At 50.1% G+C, this 23,516-nt stretch overlaps 1 protein-coding gene across 1 annotated transcript in view; it reads right to left on the bottom strand.

Moving 5' to 3' along the window:
- LOC134510420 (collagen alpha-1(VII) chain-like) overlaps window positions 1-23,516 on the bottom strand; it is a 136,643-nt gene that overhangs the window by 101,374 nt on the left and 11,753 nt on the right. The window contains exons 2-4 of the mRNA XM_063323721.1: window positions 4,808-4,947; window positions 1,303-1,483; window positions 691-850 (exon numbers count right to left, since the gene is read on the bottom strand). Coding sequence (XP_063179791.1) covers window positions 691-850; window positions 1,303-1,483; window positions 4,808-4,877 — 411 coding nt within the window. The 5' untranslated portion in view covers window positions 4,878-4,947. The remainder of the gene's footprint in view (window positions 1-690; window positions 851-1,302; window positions 1,484-4,807; window positions 4,948-23,516) is intronic.

Raw genomic sequence — 23,516 nt, 5'->3', positions numbered from 1 at the left:
GGGCTGCCACCTTCTTGATGTCGAGACTGTCTACCATCAGAGCAGAGCGGAGTGAACTGCTTCACGCAGCCTGCTGAGCAAAGCACAACGCAGCACCTTCTCTCCTCAGCATCCTCAGAGCCTCTAAGAAATTACGAACAAAATAATTAAAAAAAAAAAAAAAGATCTGAAGAAACCAATGACCCAGAACTGACACCTGAAAGGTAAAGACACAGCAACGTGTCTGGTTTCGAGTAAGGTGCTAACTCTACTGCCGCTCTCTGTAACTGGAGTGGATGGGTGCAGGCTATTAGCAACAGCTACGTGCACCAGCACCCCAACTTGTCTCCTTGTCCTTATCATGTCCTGAGCCTGCTCAGTTAGCTTATGCAAAGTGCCCCGAATTTGGGTACTCAGCTGGAGGCGTTTAAGATTAGAACGCTGGGCACCTCTGCAATCTGTGGGGAAACATCAGCACTTTTACAAAATGAGTCATCCCGTTGAAAATCGGGAGGTGCCTGTCTCCCTCTATCACCGATAAGTGACCTGAAGCTAAATGAGCTCCTCAATGTGGTACCCTCAACTCCAAGCTAAAAATGAGACGGGATAAATACAAACCAAATGGCTCATTCATGCCTCCAGGTGAAGAAGTCAGAGGTCTGATCCCTACTGAGGATGACATCAGCGACGTCATCACAGAAGGTCACTTACCTTTGCTGCATCCTCTCGCAGCGTGTCCTGGCGAGACATGGTGTGAGCCGCAAAGGCCAAGGCTGACCCGGTCTTTAAGCTGCCACCTTTGAGGGAGAGATCCTGAATTGCCACCAGCATTTCTTCGATGGTCACGTAATCCGTGAGCTCAATACTCATCCTGGGAATGAGAAATGGGGGAATACGGGGGAATAAGGAGCACGAAAACGCTGTTGGTACTGTTGGTATAGCAACGATGCTTTGATAATAGTAATGACCAGCAATAATGTTGAAATACAGCTAGTCACAGCAAGGAGTCCTCTTCACAGTGGTCAACAGAATCCAGGGCATGAGCCCCACAGAGCCCTGTTTCCATAAAATACTATCTAAAATGGGATGGTGGGGAATTTCTTGTGTCTGCATTAAACACCAGCCTCCCTGCCCTGAAAGAGTTCCCCATGGATGAGCGCCTCTAGACTCTGGTGACATTGCTGGGGGTCTCTCCTACTTTTGTAATGCTCACTTTTGCTCTGCTCTTGTAATGGTTCATCAGAACAGCAAGAGCTCTTTAACCATGGGGACATGGTTGCCCATCTAGAGCCATAGCTGGTGGTAGAGGATGGGCTGACCCACCTTGGTTTCTCCTCGTAGAGTGCCACTGCCAGCCGGATGCCTCCTTTGCCCATCACCACGTTCTCAAAGGAACGGGCCATGCTGACGATGAAGTCCTTGACCAGCCAGGAGCTCTCCCTCCCTGCGCCCTGGGACTGCCCCACAAGGAACAGAATGTCGGCCACCTCCGCCGTCCTGCATGCTGAGGGAGAAGAAGAGCAAGAAGGCTCATGCCCACCATGCAATGAGGCGGCCAGGAGTTAAACTCCTCTGAATCACAAGAACCCCTGAGATATTGCCCACTTGGTTGAGCCTAGGCAATATTCCTTAGCTGCAATTCCTTAGTTGCTCCTTAATTTCCTCCTAATTCCCCACTTTGCTGTTGTCACACAGGGGAAGTTTCTCATTTGACGCACAAACACCAAAACCCTGATCCATCAAGGCATGTAGGTCTGTAGGACATGCTGGAACCAAGGGGATGCCTGGGGTTTCACATGCCCAGAGGTAGACATCGACACCTGAGCCAAACACAACTGAAATCTGGGAATGTGGCAGCTCTGCCACCCCACCAACCGTCCTGGGCTTCTTCCATCAGGGTCTCCAGAGCCAATGTGAGAAACCCATGCAGACACGGGGCCACCTGGCCACCTGTGCTTTGCCAGCCCTAGAACAACCAAGTCTTCCAGTCTTGCCCAGAGAAAGCTTGGGATACTCTGCGCATTCAGCTTTGCAACACTCCCCTCTTGCCTAGCTGCCAGCAGCCTCGAGCATGAAAAGGTTCTTGTGCAAAGAGTGAACAATTTGAGCGTTTTTTCTGTATGAGCCAGAGCTACCTGATGACAGCTGGCAGGGAAGGGACAGGTGTACAAGGAAATTTGTTTAACAAACAACAACGCATATTTGCCTATACAGTGTTCAGTCTCAATTTAATTTAATTTTCCTTCGGCATCTAATAAATATATTTCATGGACAGAAATCTGATGACTTTTCAGGATGCTTAAATTAACGAAGGCTCTACAAGGGATGTTCAAATTTTCTGTTTTCTTTGGTGTTTCTCTCCTTTGCAGATAGATCCTGAGTAATTAATGTAGGGCTGCTAAAAAGTAGACCGTGCTGACTGCTGGAGGAGGGCTTTTTGTATCTTGCTCACCAGGACTGGGCTCAACCTCTTCACATTTTTTTTTTCATTTTGTGTCACTGCTGCTTTGGTCTTTACCCAGCCACTGCCTTGACTTTCAGCTGCAAATCTGGAGACCCAACTCGCACCCAGCCGGGCTTTTGTTCCAGTTTGTTGTTCCAGTTTGATGGGCAGAAGAGCTAGGTGGGTTTCTCATGCTTCTGTTGCAAACAGAAAGGCTGTTTTAGCCCAGCCTCTTCAATTTACCTGACTTTTACCCCATTTCTATAAGCAGGGTCCCCAAAGGGCTTGGAAGGACGCAATTTTTGTGCTCTCCTTCATGGCTGTGTCCCTGATCAATCCCCTTTGGCCACACAGCAGGACAGAGGACCGTTTGCTGGCTGTGGATGGATGGAAGTCCGAGGGTCTTTGTTACCCAAAGCTTTTGGTTTCTTCATCTTTCTTTGTACCTCCTGACACTGAGCTCTTCATGACTTAACAGTTCTGTTTACTGCAGAAAAATAATGACCGTCTCTTTTTTGTTTTACTTGTATCCAGCTGGGAATATAAAGCCCTTTCTCTTGACAAAAATGGGAGACAATTATTTCGATTTTCCTTCCTAGAGCTCTCTGTTGATACCTCCCTCCCCTTCTCAATTCTCCATAAGTGCTTTTCAGCTGTCAGAGGTGTCTTGGAGGCAGCTCAGCTGCTGGCAGCTCTTTTCCCAGCTGATGCTTCTATTTCAGATCTACCCCTTTCCCCCAGTTTTGACCTTGATGTCCCTGTTCCCCCAGAAGGACTTGGAGGGAAGGCAATGCCAGTCCTTGGCTCTGACCTTAGAACTGGGGGAAATCATTCGTCAGCTTCCAAGGGTAACCACAACCTGTATTACCACAAGAAAATCCCAACAAAGGTTCAATGAGATGGAGAAGGCCACCCACCAGCCCTCTCCAAATCACCCACCTCTTGGAGTTACTCAAGGGAGGGCCAGACAGCTTTTCTTGGGAGACCTGCATTTTTGGCCCTGATCTGGAAAACATGCTCAAAATGCCATTGGTATCTGGGGGAGCTTTGCTAGCTACCTCTCCCCATCCCAAATCCCCAGAGGGCCTCCTCCATCTGTTCCTGGCCCCTGCGAGTCTTGCTCAATGCTCCTGCCCTTGTTTGCATCCAGGGACAATGAGGAAAAAGGCAACAAGCAAGAGCTCCATGGGATTAAAAAGGGCAGGATGGTGGCCCTTTCTCTACAAAAGGGCACCCAGAGCCCATTCTGTGAGATGCTGAGCCAGGTGCTCAGAACCTTTCCAGAGAGGCCCAGCTTGATAATGAAACCCGAGAGCGTTTGCTGCTTGGATCAAGTACCTGAAGCTGTCACTGGAAACATGTGATGTTAAGCATATTTGGATTGGTACCTTCTGGAGAAAATACCAACACAGACAGCTATATTAATCACAGGGGGATATGATTTTATTTGAAATTTTCCATGCACCTCCAAAATTACCACGTTTCATCAATCACAGGTTTGCCAGAGACATCTGTAAATGTTGATTTATTGCACTGTTCCCAGCTTTGAATTAAATAGCATTATAGTCAAGTATATTGGCTTAATTGACGGACAGGAACTTAATCAAGTTAATTTTGTAGCTGATGCCGAAGCTTCCATTAACTCCTTGTTGCATGAACTGGAGTTAGTCCAGGTGAATTTACACCTTCAAATCCTGGGGGCTTGTTGTTGTGAAACAATTCAAAGAGAGAGGACCCACAGGCTCATACCCAGCCTCATGACAGTCCCAGGAGCTCTGGATTAGCTTTGTAGGATGGAGCTTCCCGGTCCTGCAGGACCCTGAGGCTACGGAGACATGCTGTGGATCATGCTGCAACTCCATGAGGCTCTTCTCTGGGGTCCTTTTGTCTCCTGACTTTTGGGCCCAACCCCTCCTCTCTAAAAGTTCTTTGTGGGCTTGCACAGGCAACGGGGAGCCGGGGAGGAGGTGAGCCCTTGTGCCACCTCAACTCTCTAAACAACAGCAGGAGGCTTCAAGGCTGCCTTGAGGTCTTCTCTCTCATATCCCCTGTGTGGTGGCTTGTCCCATCTCTTGGATATCAGCAGGAGGGGATACATTTTCTCCCCACCTTCCTCTGGAACAGCTAGGTGGTACTAGAAGCAGGACACTGAGCAGAGTCCCAATTTCCCCACAAACCCTCGTGCCTCAAGTCAGGTCCTGCCTGCCTTTCGGGGCCAGCTAAGATGCTCGGTTATGAGATGATCCCAACCTAAAAGGACAGCATCTGTGTGTGTGTCCATGACATTAGCAGAAACAGCTGCTTGGAAGAGGTCTTTTTCTCCCTGATGTGTCCCAGCACATCACCCCCAGCTGCTGCATTTATGGTAGCCCACTTGTCACATACCTTCATGAATGGCCACGGCTCTGTACTGCACCACAGCCACTGCCAGGGCAAGGATCCGGGCATACAACATTTTCCTTTTTCTTGGGAATAAGCTCCTTCTTGGTTCCTGGAGTCAGCACACAGCCTGGAGAGTCATTCATCTGCAGGAGGAAAGAGGCTTTAACATGTGCCATCTGAGTATGATGCTCCCACCTGCTTACAGTGGCCAGGGAAGATCTTCTCCAGCTACAAAGGCTCATCTTGGCTCAGGCAATTGGCATTAAAGGTACCATAAATCCAGTAATTCCTTCATCTCTTTGCTGATGCCGGCTCCAGCTTTGCTCCCCCAGCACCTTTCCCTAACAGCACCCTTATTCGGGGAACAACCACCTCAGGCAATTAAGCCTAAATGTGAATATTAATGGTGTGATGAAAGAGGGAAGCACCTGCTACCCTCAGTTACGCAGGGAGGAAAGATGAGTAGATCACTGCAGACAGCAATCACCTGCACTCAAGTCTTTATTAGCCTTTTTTGCACCTAACCTTCAGGTTCTTAAATCCAGGATTAACTGCCTTGTGCTTGCCGCCCTTGGAGGTCCAGTCCACCATCATGGAGCAGCCAAAGGAGGTGGAAAGCTCTGGTTACTGCCTATGGACAGTTTAGCGACTCCCCAAAATTGCTACAGAAGTCTCTCTCTGCAAAGCAGGGACTTCTCTCTACGAAGCAACAACTGCAGCAGAAGTGGAGTTGCCAGAAGGGGTTTTATTCTTTTTTAATGGCCAATAAAAAGTTCTTCTCCTGTTCTGAGCCTCACCTGCTCGTCTCGGGCTGAGCAGATTTCACAGGGAGACATGGACTACTTCCAGGGTGGAAAAGATGAGCTCGATGACTTCATCCAGCCTAGCTCTTTGCCAGGGCTGGATTGTTCCTTCCAGCTAACAACACGCAATCTCAAAAATCACGTTGCAGTACAGATTTGGTCCCTTTTGGAATATAACCTGAGTTCCTGTGCACAGCCTGGAATAACCCCATCTAAATGAACCCCCGAACAAGCAAGATGAAGGTCAAGTGCCTGGAGCAGCCTGGTGTACATCTAGACACCAGGGCTGTGGTCACCTTGCCCATCACATAGCTACAACTATCTCTGAGACCCTCAGGACTTTAAGTTCCCTTAATGCGTTTTCTGTTTCTTATTTTCCCTCTCTCTTCTCCTAATTGCTGGGTGTGCTTGGATGTAATCAAGATCTCTGCTGTGCAGCGGTTAACCTGTGCTATGTCCTTCCTTCCTAACTCCTGTCAAAACCTCTGTGTGGTGCCACCATTAGTTGCTGTGGAGATGGCTTCAAAGCAAAAACACAATCCCTCCCCCCACCACCACCACCAAAAAGAAAAAACAACAAATAAAAACAAAACAAAACAAGCAAATGTAGGCTTTTTATCAACACAAGTAAATAAGCTTCCAGAAAATCAAGTAATAGAGCAGTGCAGAGCTGAGACCCAAGAAAATAAGGTTTTACCATCTCCTCTTTTGCAAGAGTCATGTTACAAGCTTTGGCAAGATCACCCCATCGCCCCTCAGATCCCAGCACCCTTCTTGCAATGCCAACCTGGCAGCATCCCCTATTCCCTTCCCATTTAATCCTCAGCTCTGTAGGGCGGGGTCTATCCTGGACCATAACAAACCCTTCAAGACCAGGCTGGATGAGGCTCTGAGCAACCTGATCTAGTTGAAGATGTCCCTGCTTGCTGCAGGGGGGTTGGACTAGATGGCCTTTAGAGGTCCCTTCCAACCCAACACGTTCTATGATTCATGGAGCAGGAAGGCAGCAAAACCTTTGACCGGGCTTCTGAGCTCCGTGTTAATCTTGCTAAAAACATATGCCCCCCCAGAAATTCTTCCTGCAGAGACCCTTATTTTCAATGTTTTTCAAGAAGTGCCTCCTTCCATCCTCTCTTCTCCTCTTCCTCACGTCATTCACACCTCTACACTTCCTCCTGCCCAAAATACAATCAAAGTGAAGGACAATTTAGCTTGTAAATACAACGCACTGTTCTGAGAATGTCCATATCGAAAATAACACCAGAAATGCCATATAATATGTACTGAGACAGCTAATGCAGATCCTTTGAGAGCACATGCCCATCACAACAACCGGCACTGAAGCCTGTCCTAATGGTCTTACTGGTCTTTACGTGGAAGCCTCTCCAGTTTCTGTGAACGGCACTGCGACCCGCTCACCCAGTCCTGCCCCAAAAATACCAGCTGTTACATTGAGACAGGAGATCCCCCAAAATGCTGATTTTCATAAGTGCCTCATGGATCCCTGGCGCTGTACCCAGGGCAAAGGAACCTGCACGTCAGCACGTCCAACTGCCACATGTCAGATGAATCTTCATCTTTTGTCACCCAAGTTCACATACACGCAGGAAACTAAAAAAAAAACAGGCCTAAGCAACAAAAAAATAAGTCTGAGTTTCTGCAGTCACTTTGGGCAGCTAAGCCAAAGCACACTCTTGCAGATAAAAATTTAACATGTGATTATGCTATTATTTTTTTTCCGCCAGCTTTGATACTGTTTAATGCTTCGGCATGGAACAAATACAGTAAAAAATGCACATTAACATAGCAATGGGAAAATAGTCATATAAGGAATAAATCCTAGAAGACTGCGGAGGCAAAGAAAAAGCGCGGTGAGCCCCGGTGAGTAAGTGTTAACATTCACAAAATGTAAAGACCCTGCGGGTGTAGAAAGGCTCGAGCTCAGAACAGTCACACCTTGAATTCACATTGCGAAGGTGAGGAAAAGGATTCAAAAGGGTTTCATAACCTGGATGCCACAAACTAAACAAATTTCCTGGCAGACACAAATTCATATATCCACATGTGCATACACGTTGGACTTTTATGTGTTCAATTCTTGAACGTATTGAATATTTCTAATTTTTATTACATATATTTTTAAAATTTTAGTCAAAGCTGGCCTCCGCCTTCTAGCAGTGAGCTGCAAATGTTCACTCGGGGGTGGAAAACCCACCCAACTCCTGCTGCTGCGTTGCCAGCCTGGGTCCCTGATGGATGACTGCAGCACATCCAGATTACAGATGATCCCAAATTCAAGGGCGCTACTCTCTGACTTTGAAAGGAAAATTAGTCATTCTTTCTTGGTTTTCCCCTTCATGATTCCTTCCAAAATCCCACTGCCTTCAAGGGTTCAGCTAGGTATGAAATCCCGTCCCTAGGTGAGAAAAGGCAGCGTGGGACACGTATACAGAACCATAAAATCATAGAATGCGTTGGGTTGGGAAGGAGCTTTAAAGATCATCTAGTCCAACCCCCCTGCAATGAGCAGGGACATCTTCAACTAGACCAGGTTGCTCAGAGCCCCGTCCAACCTGACCTGGAATATTTCCAGGGATGGGGCACCAACCACCTCTCCAGGCAACCTGGGCCAGGGGATCACCACCATCAGCATAAAAAATTTCTTCCCTATACCTAGTCTAAATCTCCCCTCTTTTAGTTTAAAACCCTTCCCCCTCGTCCCATGGCTCCCCTCCCTGCTCCAGAGTCCCTCCCCAGCTTTCCTGGAGCCCCTTTAGGGACTGGAAGGGGCTGGAAGGTCTCCCTGGAGCCTTCTCTTCTCCAGGCTGAACCCCCCCAGCTCTCTCAGCCTGTCCCCACAGCAGAGGGGCTCCAGCCCTCCCAGCATCTCCGGGGCCTCCTCTGGCCCCGCTCCAACAGCTCCGTGTCTCTCCTGTGCTGAGGCCCCAGCGCTGGAGGCAGCACTGCAGGGGGGTCTCCCCGAGCGGAGCAGAGGGGCAGAATCCCCCCCTCGCCCTGCTGCCCACGCTGCTGGGGATGCAGCCCAGGATGTGGTTGCACACTCTATCCATTTCTTGAGGTAGACGGCAACGCCTCCACCCCTCCTTCCTCACCTGTTCCTTCTGAACAGCCTGTGGCCATCAATAGCCACACTCCAGTCATGGGATTCTTCCCACTCGTTTCAGTAGTGGCAACCAGGTTGTAGCTTTCTATCAGCATGGTGGCCTCCAGCCCCTCCTCTTTGTTGCCCGTTCTGCATGAAGCAGCATGAAGCAGCGTGAAGCATATCAGGGCAAAGAGCTGCTCTGCAGCTTCCAGACACTTGTTTCAACAGCCCCCTCCACCCACAGCCCACCAGCGGGCCAAGATCCCACCTGGGCTTGCTCCTTCCATGTGCTCCATCTTTCAGGATACATTTTGGGTACCAAGGCTGATGGAGGACTATCATTTGCTCTTACCATCGTTGTCCAACTTGGGGCAGCTCAGGTCACTTAGAGTCACCAGGTCACTTAGGTGCCACCATGATACTCATTTTATACATTACATATTAGCAAATATTAGCAAACATCAATCCAGCAGGTCATAGCTGAACTCGCAGACACTGGCTGCCACCAGCCCCTGTCAAAGATCTCCTAAAACCGCTACAGAGATCTTTAGAGAAATCTGGTAGGGGCAAGAAAACGACCTCATAAACTTCAGGCTTTTGCAAGGAATCCCAGCAATTTCCTTGATCTTTTACTGCTCCTGGTAAACAATTTATAGAGGCAACTTCTCCAGGTTTTACAGTTCCTTGAACAAATTGCCTTCAAAGCCCATAAAGCTGATGGACCAGGTTCTCCCTTTACCTCACCTGGATCAGATGGCAGAGCTATGGGAAGCCTGGAAAGATGCAAGAGGGTAAGAGGGGAAAAAAAGCAGGTTTTACCACTTGCAGTAGTGCCAGAGGCTGGGACGTTCCCTCCATTTATTCTTCCTGTGTATATGTTTGCAATAAACTCTTCTTCCCTTTTTTTTTTCTTTCCCCCCCAACAAATTTTGGGATAAATAAATAACCGCTGTCAGCAAGGTCTGTCTGAAAGGGATGAGACCCAGTGGATTTGCAGTCTCATCTGGCTGGAGCCTGCCTCCCACTTGCCTGTGGCTCCAGGTGGATCCCACGCATCCCAGGATCACCCACACCAGATGCTGCCAACTCCAGCCACCAAATATCTATCCCTGTTGCATAAAGGGACAAAAACTACATTACAGAGCTGCCTCTGGGCATGCAGAGCCTTCTCCCTTCCCAGGGGATCCGTGCAACCTCCCAACACCCACCACTACCCCAAAGCACACATCACACAAGCAAACAGACCCTCTGCCTCGTGACCTAGCAAAATCTTGACAATTTCAGCCCAATCTGACAGAGGGAAGCAGGTCTCAGATCTTTTCATACAAGTCTCCTGAAAACAGCCAGCTGGACAGAGGAAGGATCTCCCTCCGTAAAACTGCAGGCTGAGCACAACCTTATATTAGCCAGCAGAGAACCCACCAGGGCTTCGGCTACATCTCACCTTACCAGACGTCACTGTACCCAGCATCCCAGGGCTCCTGTTCATGGAGCATCACCAGGCACGTCACAAAATCCTATGGAGAGAGATCCCAGCAGCCCCAGGAAGAGATCACGCTGGGATGTGTAATTGTAACACAGAGATTGGCCTGAATGGAGGATTACTGGGAACTTCAGGATGTGGAAGCACCAGAGAGACTGGCAGGAGAAGGGTATGGAGATGGTCCAGGTATTGATGGCACCAGCACTAACAGGTGACCGAGATCCCAGCATAACTACACGCATTTTAGCAGGATATTTGGAAAAACAAGGCACAGACTGAACCCAGACTAAAGCAAAGGACAGGTTCAAACCACTGAATTTTGGAGGCAACGTGAAAAATAAAAACGCGGGTTGAGACACCAGCAAGGAGGTAAAGGATAGACTCAATCCTAACAACTCACAGAAGTGGAAGGCGAAGGTCGCAACCACTGTCGGCTCCAAAAAGGTATCAACAGCTCATCCAAAAGCTGCATGTTGTCACCAGTGTAAGAAAAACTCAGGAGCCAGGATGGAGATGCAATAGCTGGTGTCAATTAGAAGGTCTGTCCTTCTACAAGCAAACATGAACACGAATTTTCTGCTGGGGAAACATCGGTTCTCTACTTCAGCTTTGAAATGCTGGCGTGGAAAAGCCCGGTCGGGGCATTCCTGCAGCTCCTCTCCTGTGATTAGGCCCCATTTGCCACAGGGGAGTTAAAGCCATTTTCAAACCTCAAGGAATATGGTGGATTTGAACGGGAGGTAAAATCTGGTTAAACGCGGGTTTTTCCTCGCTTGACAGAAATAAGCCTCAGGGGGTCAAAAGTTTACAGTTTCTTTTTTAACGGAGTTAATAGATTTTTATGGTAATTGATTTCTCACTAAATCCCTTGAATACAGAATTTAAGCTGTTTTTGTACAGGAAATATGAATGCGTTGAGTTGTTGGTAGCTGGAGGCACACTGCTGAAAGGCATGGGACTCTCCAGGAGCAGCCGGAGGGGTTGATCCATGGGGAGGAGATGCTCCCTTTGCAAGCAGACGTGCAAAATGGTACCAAAATCCAGAGCTCAAATTAAGTCCGAATGGGCTGGGAATGTCTTTTTGAAAGCCCCTCGGACACCTCTCAGGCTAAATCAGGGTTATACCAACACAGTCCAAAGTGTTCAGAATTAATTACGTGGATCAGGAGCACTAACTCTGGCTGAACAGAGAATCATAGAATGGTTCGGGTTAGAAGGTACCTTAAAGACTATCCAGTCCCACCCCCTGCCCTGGGCAGGGACACCTCCCACCAGAGCAGGTTGCTCCAAGCCCCGTCCAACCTGGCCTTGAACCCCTCCAGGGATGGGGCAGCCACAGCTTCTCTGGGCAGCCTGGGCCAGGGGCTCACCACCCTCACAGCAAAGAATTCCTTCCTAATATCTAATAGAAATCTCCCCTCTTCCAGTTTAAAACCATTATCCCTCGTCCTATCATAACACTCCCTGATAAAGAGTCCCTCCCCATCTCTCCTGTAGGCCCCCTTTAGGGACTGGAAGGGGCTATAAGGTCTCCCTGGAGCCTTCTCTTCTCCAGGCTGAACAACCCCAACTCTCTCAGCCTGTCCTCACAGCGGAGGGGATCCAGCCCTCTGATCATCTTCGTGGCCCTCCACTGGGCCCGTTCCAACAGGTCCATGTCCTTCTTGTGCTGAGGACTCCAGAACTGGACGCAGTACTCCAGGTGGGGTCTCCCCAGAATGGAGTAGAAGGGGAGAATCACCTCCCTCGACCTGCTGGCCAACATACTCAGCTCCTTCAGCTGGTGTGATCTGGGAATGGCCATGTCCACCCATTTCATGCCATTCCTCTCATGTGGGTACTCACACCCCTTAGAGGCCATTTCCATATAGGATTTTCCGTTTTCTGGAAAGTCTCTTTCACTACAGTGACGGTGAAGTTTTGGCCATGCGACGAGGAAAGGAAAAATGGGATTTTCTAAATTCTTAAAAATACCAGTAACTGATATCAAAACAAGACAGTGCACCCCAACTGGGCCATCATCACAGTGTGCAAACCAGGCTCCAGCCAGCAGACCTGTGGTCAGCAGAGATTTGGGTAGCTCTTAGGTGCTGCATGAACGTGTTTTGTCTTTCCTGCTCACTCACTGATGCTTTTGGATCTATATCCCCATCACGGAGCTCAGCCCAGCACTCACAAGCAACTTTACAACACCGTGAAAGCAAGTTGCCACCTCACGCAACGCTTACATGAACAGAAAGCTGAAAAACCAGAGGGCCTTTGGCTCATCTGTCTCAACATGACGCTTAGCCAGCTAATTTCCATCTCAAATTTCTCCTCCATACCATGCAACTCTCCTGCTCCAAGATCTTGCGTGTCAGGTGCCGCATGTGCCTTGATCCCAGCACCCGGCTCTCCAAGGAGTCAGGGCAGGGTGCCTTGCTGGGTGGCTCGGGTTCCTGAGATCAGACTGTCTAGTAGAAGGGGCTACCAAGAAGAAGGAATCCAATTTTTGTTTGCCCCCAAAAGCAACCTGCAAGCCCTGCGGCAATAGGTGTTCCCTACCCAAGGCACCTCTGTCCCCTGGGACTACTCACTTCCTGGCCCACAACATGCTGCATGGACCTCTCAGGAGAAGAAAGAGAAGTAAGATTGGGCTCAGAACCAGGAGATCCCTCACTGGCACATGACGGTGCTAGCACTGTGGAGCACGTACTGCAGCTGGACTCTCTCTCTGGTTGCTGAGAGGAGGGACCAAGGGCAGATGGATCCTCCAGAAACACCTCTTCAGTCTCAGAGCTGCCACTTGGCTTTCCAGACCCCAGGTAGGTAATGCTTGGGGTAATTTCAGCTCCATCTCCAGGACATGTTTGTATCTACAACTTCACTAGCCCTCCTGGAATGACACAGTGATGCAGGTTGGACCCAAGAACCTACGTAATTTCAGCTGAGAGAGGGACAGAGGCATCCTCAGTGCACTAAGGAGAGCATTTTGCATAGCCCCCATGGTTTCCCTCCCCATGCTCCCTTATTGCCATAACATCTGGGCAACGCACAGCCCAGTTCCGCCCATTACCAGCTTGCCCAGGGCTACTAGGTTGGGCAGAAGAGAGGAAGGAAGCTAAGCTCCCCAAAGAGCCATGCTGGGTCCCTGGCATTCAGCCATCATGCAGATTTGGTGGAGAAAGCGCCATGGTCCCTGCACAGCAAAGATGACCACAAAGACCCCTTGGCTTCTGGTTGCAGTTCTCTCCATGAGAGAGGGACCTCTCAATGGGATTTTGCCCACGTGACAACCATCTCCCAACACCTGAGGTGGCTGCATTTGGCCACGTGCTTTTTAGATCCAAGCTTGAATTCTGATCCAGCACCATCTTGGGTCAAGGTGTGCCCAAAATGAACATCCCAGAAGGAAGCCAGAAGAGCCAGGAAGCACCTAGAGGAGCATGGATCAGGGTGTCCCTCATGCAGGTGCCCACACAGCAGAAGCTGCTGGTGGTGGTGTGAATTGTGTTGGAGTCAAGGGATTACAGCTCTGGTGGCCATTGGCAGCCCAGCAAACACCACGTCCTCAGAGCTGAAGCTCCCCTCCGCTTCTGAAGATGCATTGATTCACCTGGACAACCTCCCTCTCAGCTCCAGGCTATTCTGTCATGAAATGGAAGGATTTTTAAAGCAAAAAAAACCCTTTTCCAAGGAGCATTTTTACCCGCGCGCTGCAGCACGGAGCCTGTTTAAACAGCAGCGTCAGCAGTCGTGAGAAAGTGCTGCTCCTTGCAGAACGGGTAAAAGGCTCCCCCTCCCTCTCTCAGAGCAAGAGCTTTGAGAAAGTGTTTTGTTGGGTCTTTTTATTTTTTTTTTTTTTTAATAAATACCCTTGATTTCCTGATTTAAAGGGGTTGCACTGCGTAGTAATGTTTAACAGAGACGATGGGGAGAGAAGGGGGGTAACTCTTGTGAGGCTGCTCAATAAAAGAAGATGAAGTGAGAGCTGGAGGAAGCCTATTTTCCACTTCGGCACCCAGCTGAACGTGCCTGGCTCGTTCAAAGGCAGTGGCCCACAAAGGCTGCCGGCCTCCCAGTCCCACCAACTCAAGGCTGAGACCCCAGAGTCGCTGTTTCCCTAGAAAACATGGTGGGGAGATGGAGGCCATGTATAAAAGCAGCTGGATTAACATCTCAGTAGGTCTCCTTAGAGCACGGCAAGGGTTGGCTATGACTCTCCTCTGGGGTGGGAGATGTGGCGTGGGGAGGTTTCTGCCCCATCTTCTCCCCATCCATCAGGTTGCACCACAGCTCCAATATCCTCCTCCATGAATCCTGCAGTTGTTCCTATTGGGGTCACACAACATGGAACAAAGCACAGGTCAGGATGCGCTCAGATCTGATGAAAACAGCCAGTTAAGGGCAAAAAAATTCATGGAGGAGAGACCTCCGTGCGTTTTTGGCCATTCCCCACTGGGGAGAGGGCGGTAAGGCCGATGTAGAGCTGACAAGTAGCTGGAGATAACTTGCAGGTGGCACCACTTCCCCTGGTATGGGACAACTTAGAAAGTCATGTCAAACTGGGACTTGTTTTGCCACCTTCTGCAGAAACCATCCAAGCAGCATCTGGGAGCACTGGATGGAGCATTTCAGCTTAGAAGCACCAAGGAGAAAAACCAGAAAAATACCTTATGAGTCCTGGAAATGAAAGCTAGACCATCCTTTCCTTTCCTCCACGCCACGGTAACTCCCCACACATCAGGTTTTCACATTAACAATAGCAAAAAATACCTTCGTAGCTAAACTTAGAAACCTTTCCAAGCAGAAAGTTACAGTCAGATGGTGGTTGTGAAGATCATCTCCAGCCAGTCTCTTTCCTCCTCTCCAAGAGACCTAGTTTTGGGGGAGAGGGGATTGATGGTTTTGCTTGCTTTGCTGTTGCAAACAACAAAGGAGGGTTTGCTGCCCACCCCTAAGGTCTCCTTCTTGCAAGAAATGCCAAGAGCGCAGTGGAGGTTTGGGGTGGATAACTCTGAAGGAGGGTTTTGCTGGAGATCACTGCTCATCGGAGGTCTACATGAAACAAATGGCTCTGCTTCAACCTCAGCGGCCTCCCCACTGGGCTTCTGATCCTAATGCAGCCTTTGATAGCATCACCTGGGCACGCACCAGCTGAGAAGCATCACAATGTGAATCCTACTTAAAAAAATTGAATAATACAGTTGCAAGGGAAAAAGCTAAAAGAGAGGCAAGTAATAACGGTCAAAGAGTCATTGGGTACATTCCCAGAAACAGGGGACACCTCGAAACCAGCTTCAACTTCTTTCTGCCACCTCTGTCCAGTTTAATGCGCAGCTTTGAAACGAGCCACTCTGCTTCTGGGGGGACCCCTCACTCCGTGTGGCATGGAGACACCGAACAGGTATCACAGTTTTAAGGATATTTGCAGTTTCTTCACCCTATGGCCACCTGGGGCATTGACAAGACGATGCTCGTTAATCTGTCTTCCCATAAGGGAGGTGAAAGGTCTACCCTGCAGGATTATGTATCGGCGGAGTCAAAGGCAATATTTCCAGGTGGGCAGGCGGATGTTACAGACAAGGAGATCAATAGATGGTGGGAGTGGGGGGGAGGGCAGTGGAAAAAAAGGGTTAGGAAGTCAATTGATGAAGGGATTGACTGCTTGGCTGGCAGCCGGCTCTGCATTTCTCAGGTTACTCACACTGGGGCTGGATCTTTTCCAGGAGGTTATTCGCATTGCAAAGTGCTCCTTAGCATGACTGAGGGGACTGGGAGCTGGGACAAAGAAAACAAAAATCCCAGCCCGAGGTCCTGCGATCCCCCCCCGCCCCCCAGGAGCCCCTTGGTTTTGTGGCAGGATAAACTCTCCAAGCAGATCCTTGTTGCCTCTGGGTTGATGCCATTTCACTGCCTCCAGCCGATTTGATTTGCTCTTGCTGGAACAAGGACCACGGCCGAGCATGGCAGGAGCAAGCAAGGGAAGAAGGGACTTGTATGTCCCCATCTCCTACTCAGGACCCCCTGTGGACAGCCTGACCCTGTCCATCCACTCCTCCAACTCCATGGAACCCCACAGAGACCCCCCACCAGGACCTACAGCCTAAACCTATGCCCCCTGACCTGGTCAGGAGCCAACCTCAGTTGACCACAAGCCCACCATAAAAGATGAACCCTAGGGGCTACTGTTGTAGAAAGCCTCCTACCGTGAGGGTGGGCCCTGAATCTTCCCTGCAGTCTCTTGACATGATCACAATGCAAATTCCAGCTGCCCTCTTGTCTGGAGCCACCATAAATCTCAGCTTCAGTTTCTATTAAGCAGGTGAAACCCTTCCCAAATGCACCTTCCCATATTTCCCTGGCATTTTCACGCTGCTGAGCTGGTGTAACTAGGCCGGAATCTTGATTTGGACTGGTATTGTCTGCCAGATCTCATGTGCAGCACCGGCTGAGTTGCTGGGGCATGGAAGCAAGTGTGGTGCAACAGACAGACAACTCCCTAAACAGAAAGCACTGGCATAATTTGCCATTTTACTATATACCATTTTTTTTTTACCTCTCTACAAACTTGCCAGCTGGTGCAATCATATTTTATACCCACCATAAACTGGTGTTAATGATTAAGGAAGAGAAAACTATCTCTCCGTATCCATCTAGACGGGCTTTTATGGACTTACTGTACAAAAAAAATCAGTTGATGACGCGTACGCTGATGGGCAAGTTGTACAAACAGGAGGGATCAGGCCATGGCAGCAGTGAAACTTTCCCAGAAAGCACTTATCTGCGGCACAAGGTCATGACTTGGCCCGTGCCACCAGCACAACTTGGTGACTTTGGCCCACTTGCACCACTCACTCCTCTGGGGCCCTGGAGGATGCTCCCACTGAAGGTCCCGTGGATGCTTCTAAACCCATTTTGGATGTTTCTCTCTGTTCCTCGTGCTCTCCCAGAGGTCACTGCTGGATCTGTGCTCCCTCAAGACACAGGGGAAAGAGGATTTATGGACAGAGAATTGGAGAGGCCGAGCCAGAGGCACTCGCTCCCCAGCCAAAGCAAGAGCATCTTTCCCCAGGCAGGGCAAGAGTACCCAAACCCTGAGCTGAAACCCTCAGCAGCCAACCAAGGGGGTCCATGGAAGGATTTGAACCCAAGTCTCTCACTTTTTACATTAATTTCTTTATTGCCTTCCACTTGATGGTGAGGCCGGAGATGAACACATCACCCACCTTTCACCACCAACTGCACCACCTCCTGGGCTCTGCAGCAAGCTCGAAACGTCACTCATCCCAGCTCTGCAGCTACACTCATCCATCCTTCCCCGCTCGCCTGATGGACTTTCCCAGTTACGCAGCCCCAGTCCCTGCCAGCTACGAAATGGTCCCCCCAGGTAAAATCCTCTTCCAAAACACAGACCTGAAATGTCCCCAAATTACATCTTGGCTCCCTCTGACGGTGTTTGCAGATCTGCTCCCTACCGTGGCTGCAAAGCCTTGGGTGGTGACAGAGTGACCTTTCCTATAGGCAAGGGGACATCATTCCTGCATCATTGCCTGGGGCAGGGGTCCATGTGGCCAGACAAGGGAGTCCGAGATGTCCTGCTGCATTTCATACAGAATCGCAGAATGACAGGGGTTGGAAGGGATCTTTGGAGATCATCCCGTCCAACCCCCTGCCAGAGCAGGGTCACCCACAGCAGGTGGCACAGGAACACATCCAGGCAGGTTTGGAATGTCTCCAGAGACGGAGACTCCCCCACCTCTCTGGGCAGCCTGTGCCAGGGCTCTGCCACCCTCACAGCAAAGAAGTTCCTCCTCATGTTTAGGTGGAACTTCCTCTGCTCAAGTTTGTGCCCGTTCCCTCTTGTCCTGTCCCCATCCTCCTGAAACCTGCTCTTTAAGGATTTATAAGCATTGACAAGATCCCCCCTCAGTCACCTTTTTTTCCAGGCTGAAGAGACCCAAATCCCTCAGCCTTTCTTCATCAGAGAGGTGTTCCAGTCCCCTCAACATGTTTGTAGCCCTTTGCTGTTCCCTCTTTCCCTTGTCTCCTATTGGGAATTAGCACGGTCAGAGGAACAAATCTGGCGGGGAGGCACTGTTTGGGACAGGAAGATCTGAGAACAGCCGAAACACGAGACAAGCCGTGCTTGGGAAAGCCAGGTGGAAAAAGCAGCCAAGCTTTCCTGCACACACCCCCCCTTTCAGCCACGAGGCCCAGCGCACCAATATTTAAGGCCAGGGAGAGCTGACAAAGCTGCTCCAGCGAGAAACCCCTGAGCAGCTACTGTTCAAACAGCCTCCGGAGAGAAAATATCACCCCAACAATTCCCAGTCCTGCGCTGTATGAACATCTCACCCTCAGCCAGGCTGAGAGGAGCACCAGGACGTGCAGGTGAGGACATGTCCTCATGTGCCAACCCTTCAAACACAACCCCAAGCACCTCCTGGCCCAACACATCTCCCCAGGCACAACCCGACCTGACGCTGCTCGAGGCATTGATGAAGAGATGGAGCAAGAGGTTTGCCGAAGGGGATGCTTTGCAGAAGCACTGGGGAGCCAAAACCCCAGCATCATCCCTCCCTTTTCTGCTCCTCCTGACGCATGCGGTAAGGCGATGCAGGGAGTAATTTCTGCAGGCTCCATCCTACAAACCAACCTCCTCCTTAGAGCCACAAAAGACTTTTCAGACACCCCATGAATCATCTGCCTGGTGGCTGATTTCCTTCTCTTCCCCAGAAGAAAGGCACTTTCTTGTAATTCACGATCACAAGCAGAAATTACATTATTTTGGGCCTGCGATGGATAGCAGCCAAACAAAATTCTTAATCACCGCTGTTAGCCACGAGACATCGTTTCAGCGGCTACAGAGGGAAGTGGGAACAGGTGGACTGCTGCTGAAGGATCTCAGTCACCGCAGCCGCTGGTGTTACTGAAGCAGGAAAACTTGGGCTGTGCAACTTGTTGCTGGGTCAGGAGAGGAGCAAACCCACAACATGGAGCTGCACGTCCGCGGTTTGCACCCGAGCGGTCACACTGCGATGCTACAAACCCTTCGCGGACCCAGTCCGGCCCAGCCGTAGGAAAGCAGAATCCAGCCCCGAAGTACGTAACTTCTCTGCTTGAAATGATCCGACCTCCCCAGCCCGGCATGGCCCCAGTACAACCCTTTCCACAGTTTCTCCCATAACCCGCTGAAATATTCATTTTGTCTGGAGTTATAACCAGTCCCGGGGCAGGGGGGGTGGGTGGTGGTTGTCCTGCTACGTTGCTGTTGTAGCTTTGATCCAGGACTTCCTTTCAGCACTTGCTATTTTACCAGCATCCCCCTTGCACGATCCAACTGAACAAGATTAGGAGAAAAATACAGCTCCTTATTCCACCAGTGGGAAGTTTACTGGGACCAGATTCTGCCCATTGCAATGCTCGGACCTCCTGGGTGCATCAAAGGAGGTGAGAGGAACCCGCTTCCTCCCAGAAAGCATCAAGAAAACCCCAAACCCCACCATGTGCTGCACATGGCAGCACTTCTTCACAACCTTTCCCTGCTGCCGAGACCAGCTGATGCCCCTGAGCCACCTCCCATCACGCAAAACGCAAAGTCACCCCAAAAATTCAGATTTCAGACAGGTTTTGGGCATCTCAAGCATTTCTGAGCCAGCAGCAAGGGGTTCACTCGTGGAATGCACTGGGACATGATTTGCAGCCCAGGGGCTGCCGCCTCCTTGTCCTTCCCATCGCCCCCCGGCCTGCTCTCACGTCTTTCGCACCGCAGCTCATTTAACTGCAACCCGAGAATGGGGAGAGCGGAAAAAAGCACAACGGAGCATACAAAAACTGATACCTGGACAGACGGACAGCTGGCTACAGGCGGCCGGTGCTTCTTACCTGGGCAAAGCTGCCGCGTGTTGGCTTCTCCCCGTGGGCGAGAGGGTCCGACAGCCCCAGGAACGGGCGTCCGTGTGGTCCGGGCTGCAGTGAAACTCCCCGCACGCTTGGAAGAAGAAGTTATGAGGCAGGAGGAGGGGCTGCTCCGGGCATCTCCCCCCCTCCGACTCCTTCTCCGCGGGCCGGCAGCTGGGACCGAAGCAGCGGAGGGGAGGCTGGGATGGGGATGCCACCCCACACGCTTTCAGCAGGAATGCAGGAGCAAAGAGGGGGGAGAGAAAGGGAGGGGAGGAAAAAAAAATAATAAAAAAACCCACTTTACCTCGTGGGCACAAAATAATAATAAAATAGCTGGGATGTTTGCAAAGGAAGGGGCCGGCTTGGGGAAAGGGTTGGGAGGGGGAGAGAAAGTCTCTGTTTCCAGCAGAAAAGAGAGGGTCTCGGCTGGTTACGAGCACCTGGAGAGCATGGGAAGCATCAGAAGTGGGGTGCAAAATGAATTCATGGTTCAAATACAGGGGTCTGACATCACTGTGTGGGTGCTGGAAGGGTTTGGAGGGGCATGAGTCAAGACATCTCAAATGAAATAATGATTGCACTTTTTTTGTCTTATCTCACAACAGCAGAGAGCTTCCTAAGAGATGGTCCCTTCGATGGAGAACATTAGCATTGCTGTTAACAGGCAGCAAGAAACTGAGGCACAGGGAAGGGAACGTGGGTGTCTGGCGTCCAGTCTCTGGGTTCCAACGTCTGGGAAATGACCCTAAAAGGGACACAAGTGCCACACTTGCCTCCTCGGCATGGGGTTGGTGAGATGACCACAAAGGTCTGGGTGAGATGGGCAGAATCCCAAAGGACAATGGAGGATGAGGTCTCTTGCTACTGGGAGGGAAACCAGCCCCAAACAGGGTCACAGGAGCACATCTGACATCTCACCCTCAGGGGAGCACAGGGACCCCCAGCTCCAACCACCTCCTGCACCCATCAAAGCCAGAGGAGACGCACCCTACGGCAGCCCAGCAGCAGGGTGAACCCCCCTCCAGCCACCCCTAGAGCTTACACCACACAAATAGAGGAGATTTCGGCTCAGAAGACACTCAGGGGAAGAACCAGAGATCCCACATCTCAAACTGCAAGCAGTTTTGCTGCTCAAAGTAGAGGATCACCTGGGTCTCCTCCCCACAGTGATAGTTATTTTGTAGTGCCCGGGGTCCTGGGAACTCCAGACCTGATGAAGAGCAGGTCTCACCGTGGTAGGTCCTAACCATCCCTGCGGCTAGCGATCCTGTGGCCAAGAGATAAACGGGCCAAAAAGGTCAAAGACAGAGAAGAAGAGCAAAAGACAGGAGGAGCACACTGGCTTGAGATGCAAAGTTCAAGGGAATCCCAGCCCCATCCCTGGAGGTCCAGGTGAAGCCAAAAGAAATGGGGGAGCGAACAGGACAAAGCGTCCTCAGGGCTTCACGTTTTATTCCTGCTTATGGGACCACCACAGCCCCATTAATAAATGAGAGTAGTCTCAAATGGCTGCTAAAAGATATTCAAATTATTAATCAGCCCCTGTCTCCAGGTGTTTAGGCGCAGGTTGAAAATTAAGGGTACATGCAGCGCAGCTCTTCCCATCGCTCCAAACCAGCTTGAGCCCGCAGGGAAAACACTTAGGCTGATGTTTCCCCATTCCAGCAAAACATCCCAGGAATTAACTGCTTCGTGTCCACATATACTCACAATTTCCTCCCCCCACCACCCCCTCAGACTATTCCTGCCTGAAAACATCACCCAAAGCTCTCAGGATTGCCTGCAGATCGAAGGCTTCAGAGGAGCACTCCATAAGGCTCAGGCTTAACAATTGAATCTAATTGAGCCATATAAAACTCCTAAATCCCTGAATGCCTCATTATCGGGCTGAATAGGCTTAATTGCAATTGTATCCCCGTTCAGCAATTAAATCTATTCACAACCTCGGAGTGGGGCAATCAGGAGATGTTTGTGCCATGCAGCTCAAATGCACGTCCAGCACCACCAGGGCTCTGATTGCCATTTGGAGGTGCCCAAAGCGGTGTCGGGACACTGAGTTGTGTTTTTAATCCAGGTCCATCAGGGTTTCTCCTGGGCGTATTTGGCTTCTTGCTCTTCAGTAGAAATGCAAGGAGCAACTCAATGGGCTCTCTTGACCTTTGGTGCCTCCAGGATCACTAACAATAAAGCACTTTGCAGCAGGATGGAGGTCAATCTCATCTACAGCCTGCACCAAGAGTCATGGTGCCAATGAGGCTGGCTGTCCTACATCTCCAGACCTCATGGTTGGCTTCTCAGTTGTCTAGTAAAGAGTGAACACACAGTGCAATGTCGTTTTGCGCCATTCACAGCAGATTCCTCTTCAATATGCAAAGTGTTGAGCTTTCCCTCAGTTATGGGATTTTTCTCCTCAAACTCAGCCAGTTTATTCTCTCAAAATCATGCAAATACGAAGTTTCTAAAGCAGAGATATCCCCCACACCACCTTGGTTAGATAGACCTTGTTCCTTCAGGCAGCCAGAGAGATCTCAGCCTAAATAACCCACTAGGCTGTGACAGCAGGGATCAAGGAGGATGAGGTGGTGGGCAAACTCCCATTTTCTAAACTCATATTTAATTTCAACACCTCAAAAGAGACCTAGTTAAGTGCTTTGGATATACGAGTCTGCACCCAACACGGGAGCAGACCCATAACACTCACATGCCTTACACCACCTTCAACCAGTGTCTCGGGGACTGTACCTACAATGTTGTTTGTGTTCAAGTATGGCAAGGCCAAGGAAGAAGCTCCCAAACTTGTACCACCTGGGTGATCTATAGGCTACGTATAGGTGCTAGCTGAGGTGGCAGAGTTCATAACCCCAGCACAGTACTGCACCAGGGCAACTGAGTCTTCCCATTCTCAAGCCTCATTTGCTCAGCACTAGGTCAGGGATCTCTGCAGGCACCTGCGTCATGTCCAGGTCCTCTGTCCGAATCCACAAAGAGGACCATCATGAGCAACGACAAGAAACCACAGTTGTCCATCATCTCCACTCAGTGTTGCGGCTGTCGAGATGAGGCCCATTTAGCCCACGACCTGTTCATGTGGTGGGTCACCTTTGCCCAAGGAACTGGTTCCAGGCCACGTGGTAGTTTCATGTTAGGCTGTTGAGCAGTAGGTGGGAGCGATGTGAACACCTGGAGCTGAGTGGCATCATATGTTGTTACCAAGCCCTAAAGCCAAACAGCCTCCGTCAAAAGGATAGGGCAGGGGTGAAGAATGGAACTGGTTCTTTAATTGTCAAAAATTAAGAAGAGAGGGGGGAAAACACCAAACCCAAGCCAAATGCAAATCATAAAAATAAACTTCGCTGAAGCTTATTTGGTAGATTTCCAAGAGAGGCTTCTCAGCTACTCAAGCAATCAGCAATATTTTAAAGCAATCAAGTGAGA

This window comes from Chroicocephalus ridibundus, chromosome 1 (genome assembly GCF_963924245.1).
Source record: "Chroicocephalus ridibundus chromosome 1, bChrRid1.1, whole genome shotgun sequence".
Lineage (NCBI taxonomy): Eukaryota > Metazoa > Chordata > Aves > Charadriiformes > Laridae > Chroicocephalus > Chroicocephalus ridibundus.
This window is presented reverse-complemented; position numbering and strand designations above follow the sequence as displayed.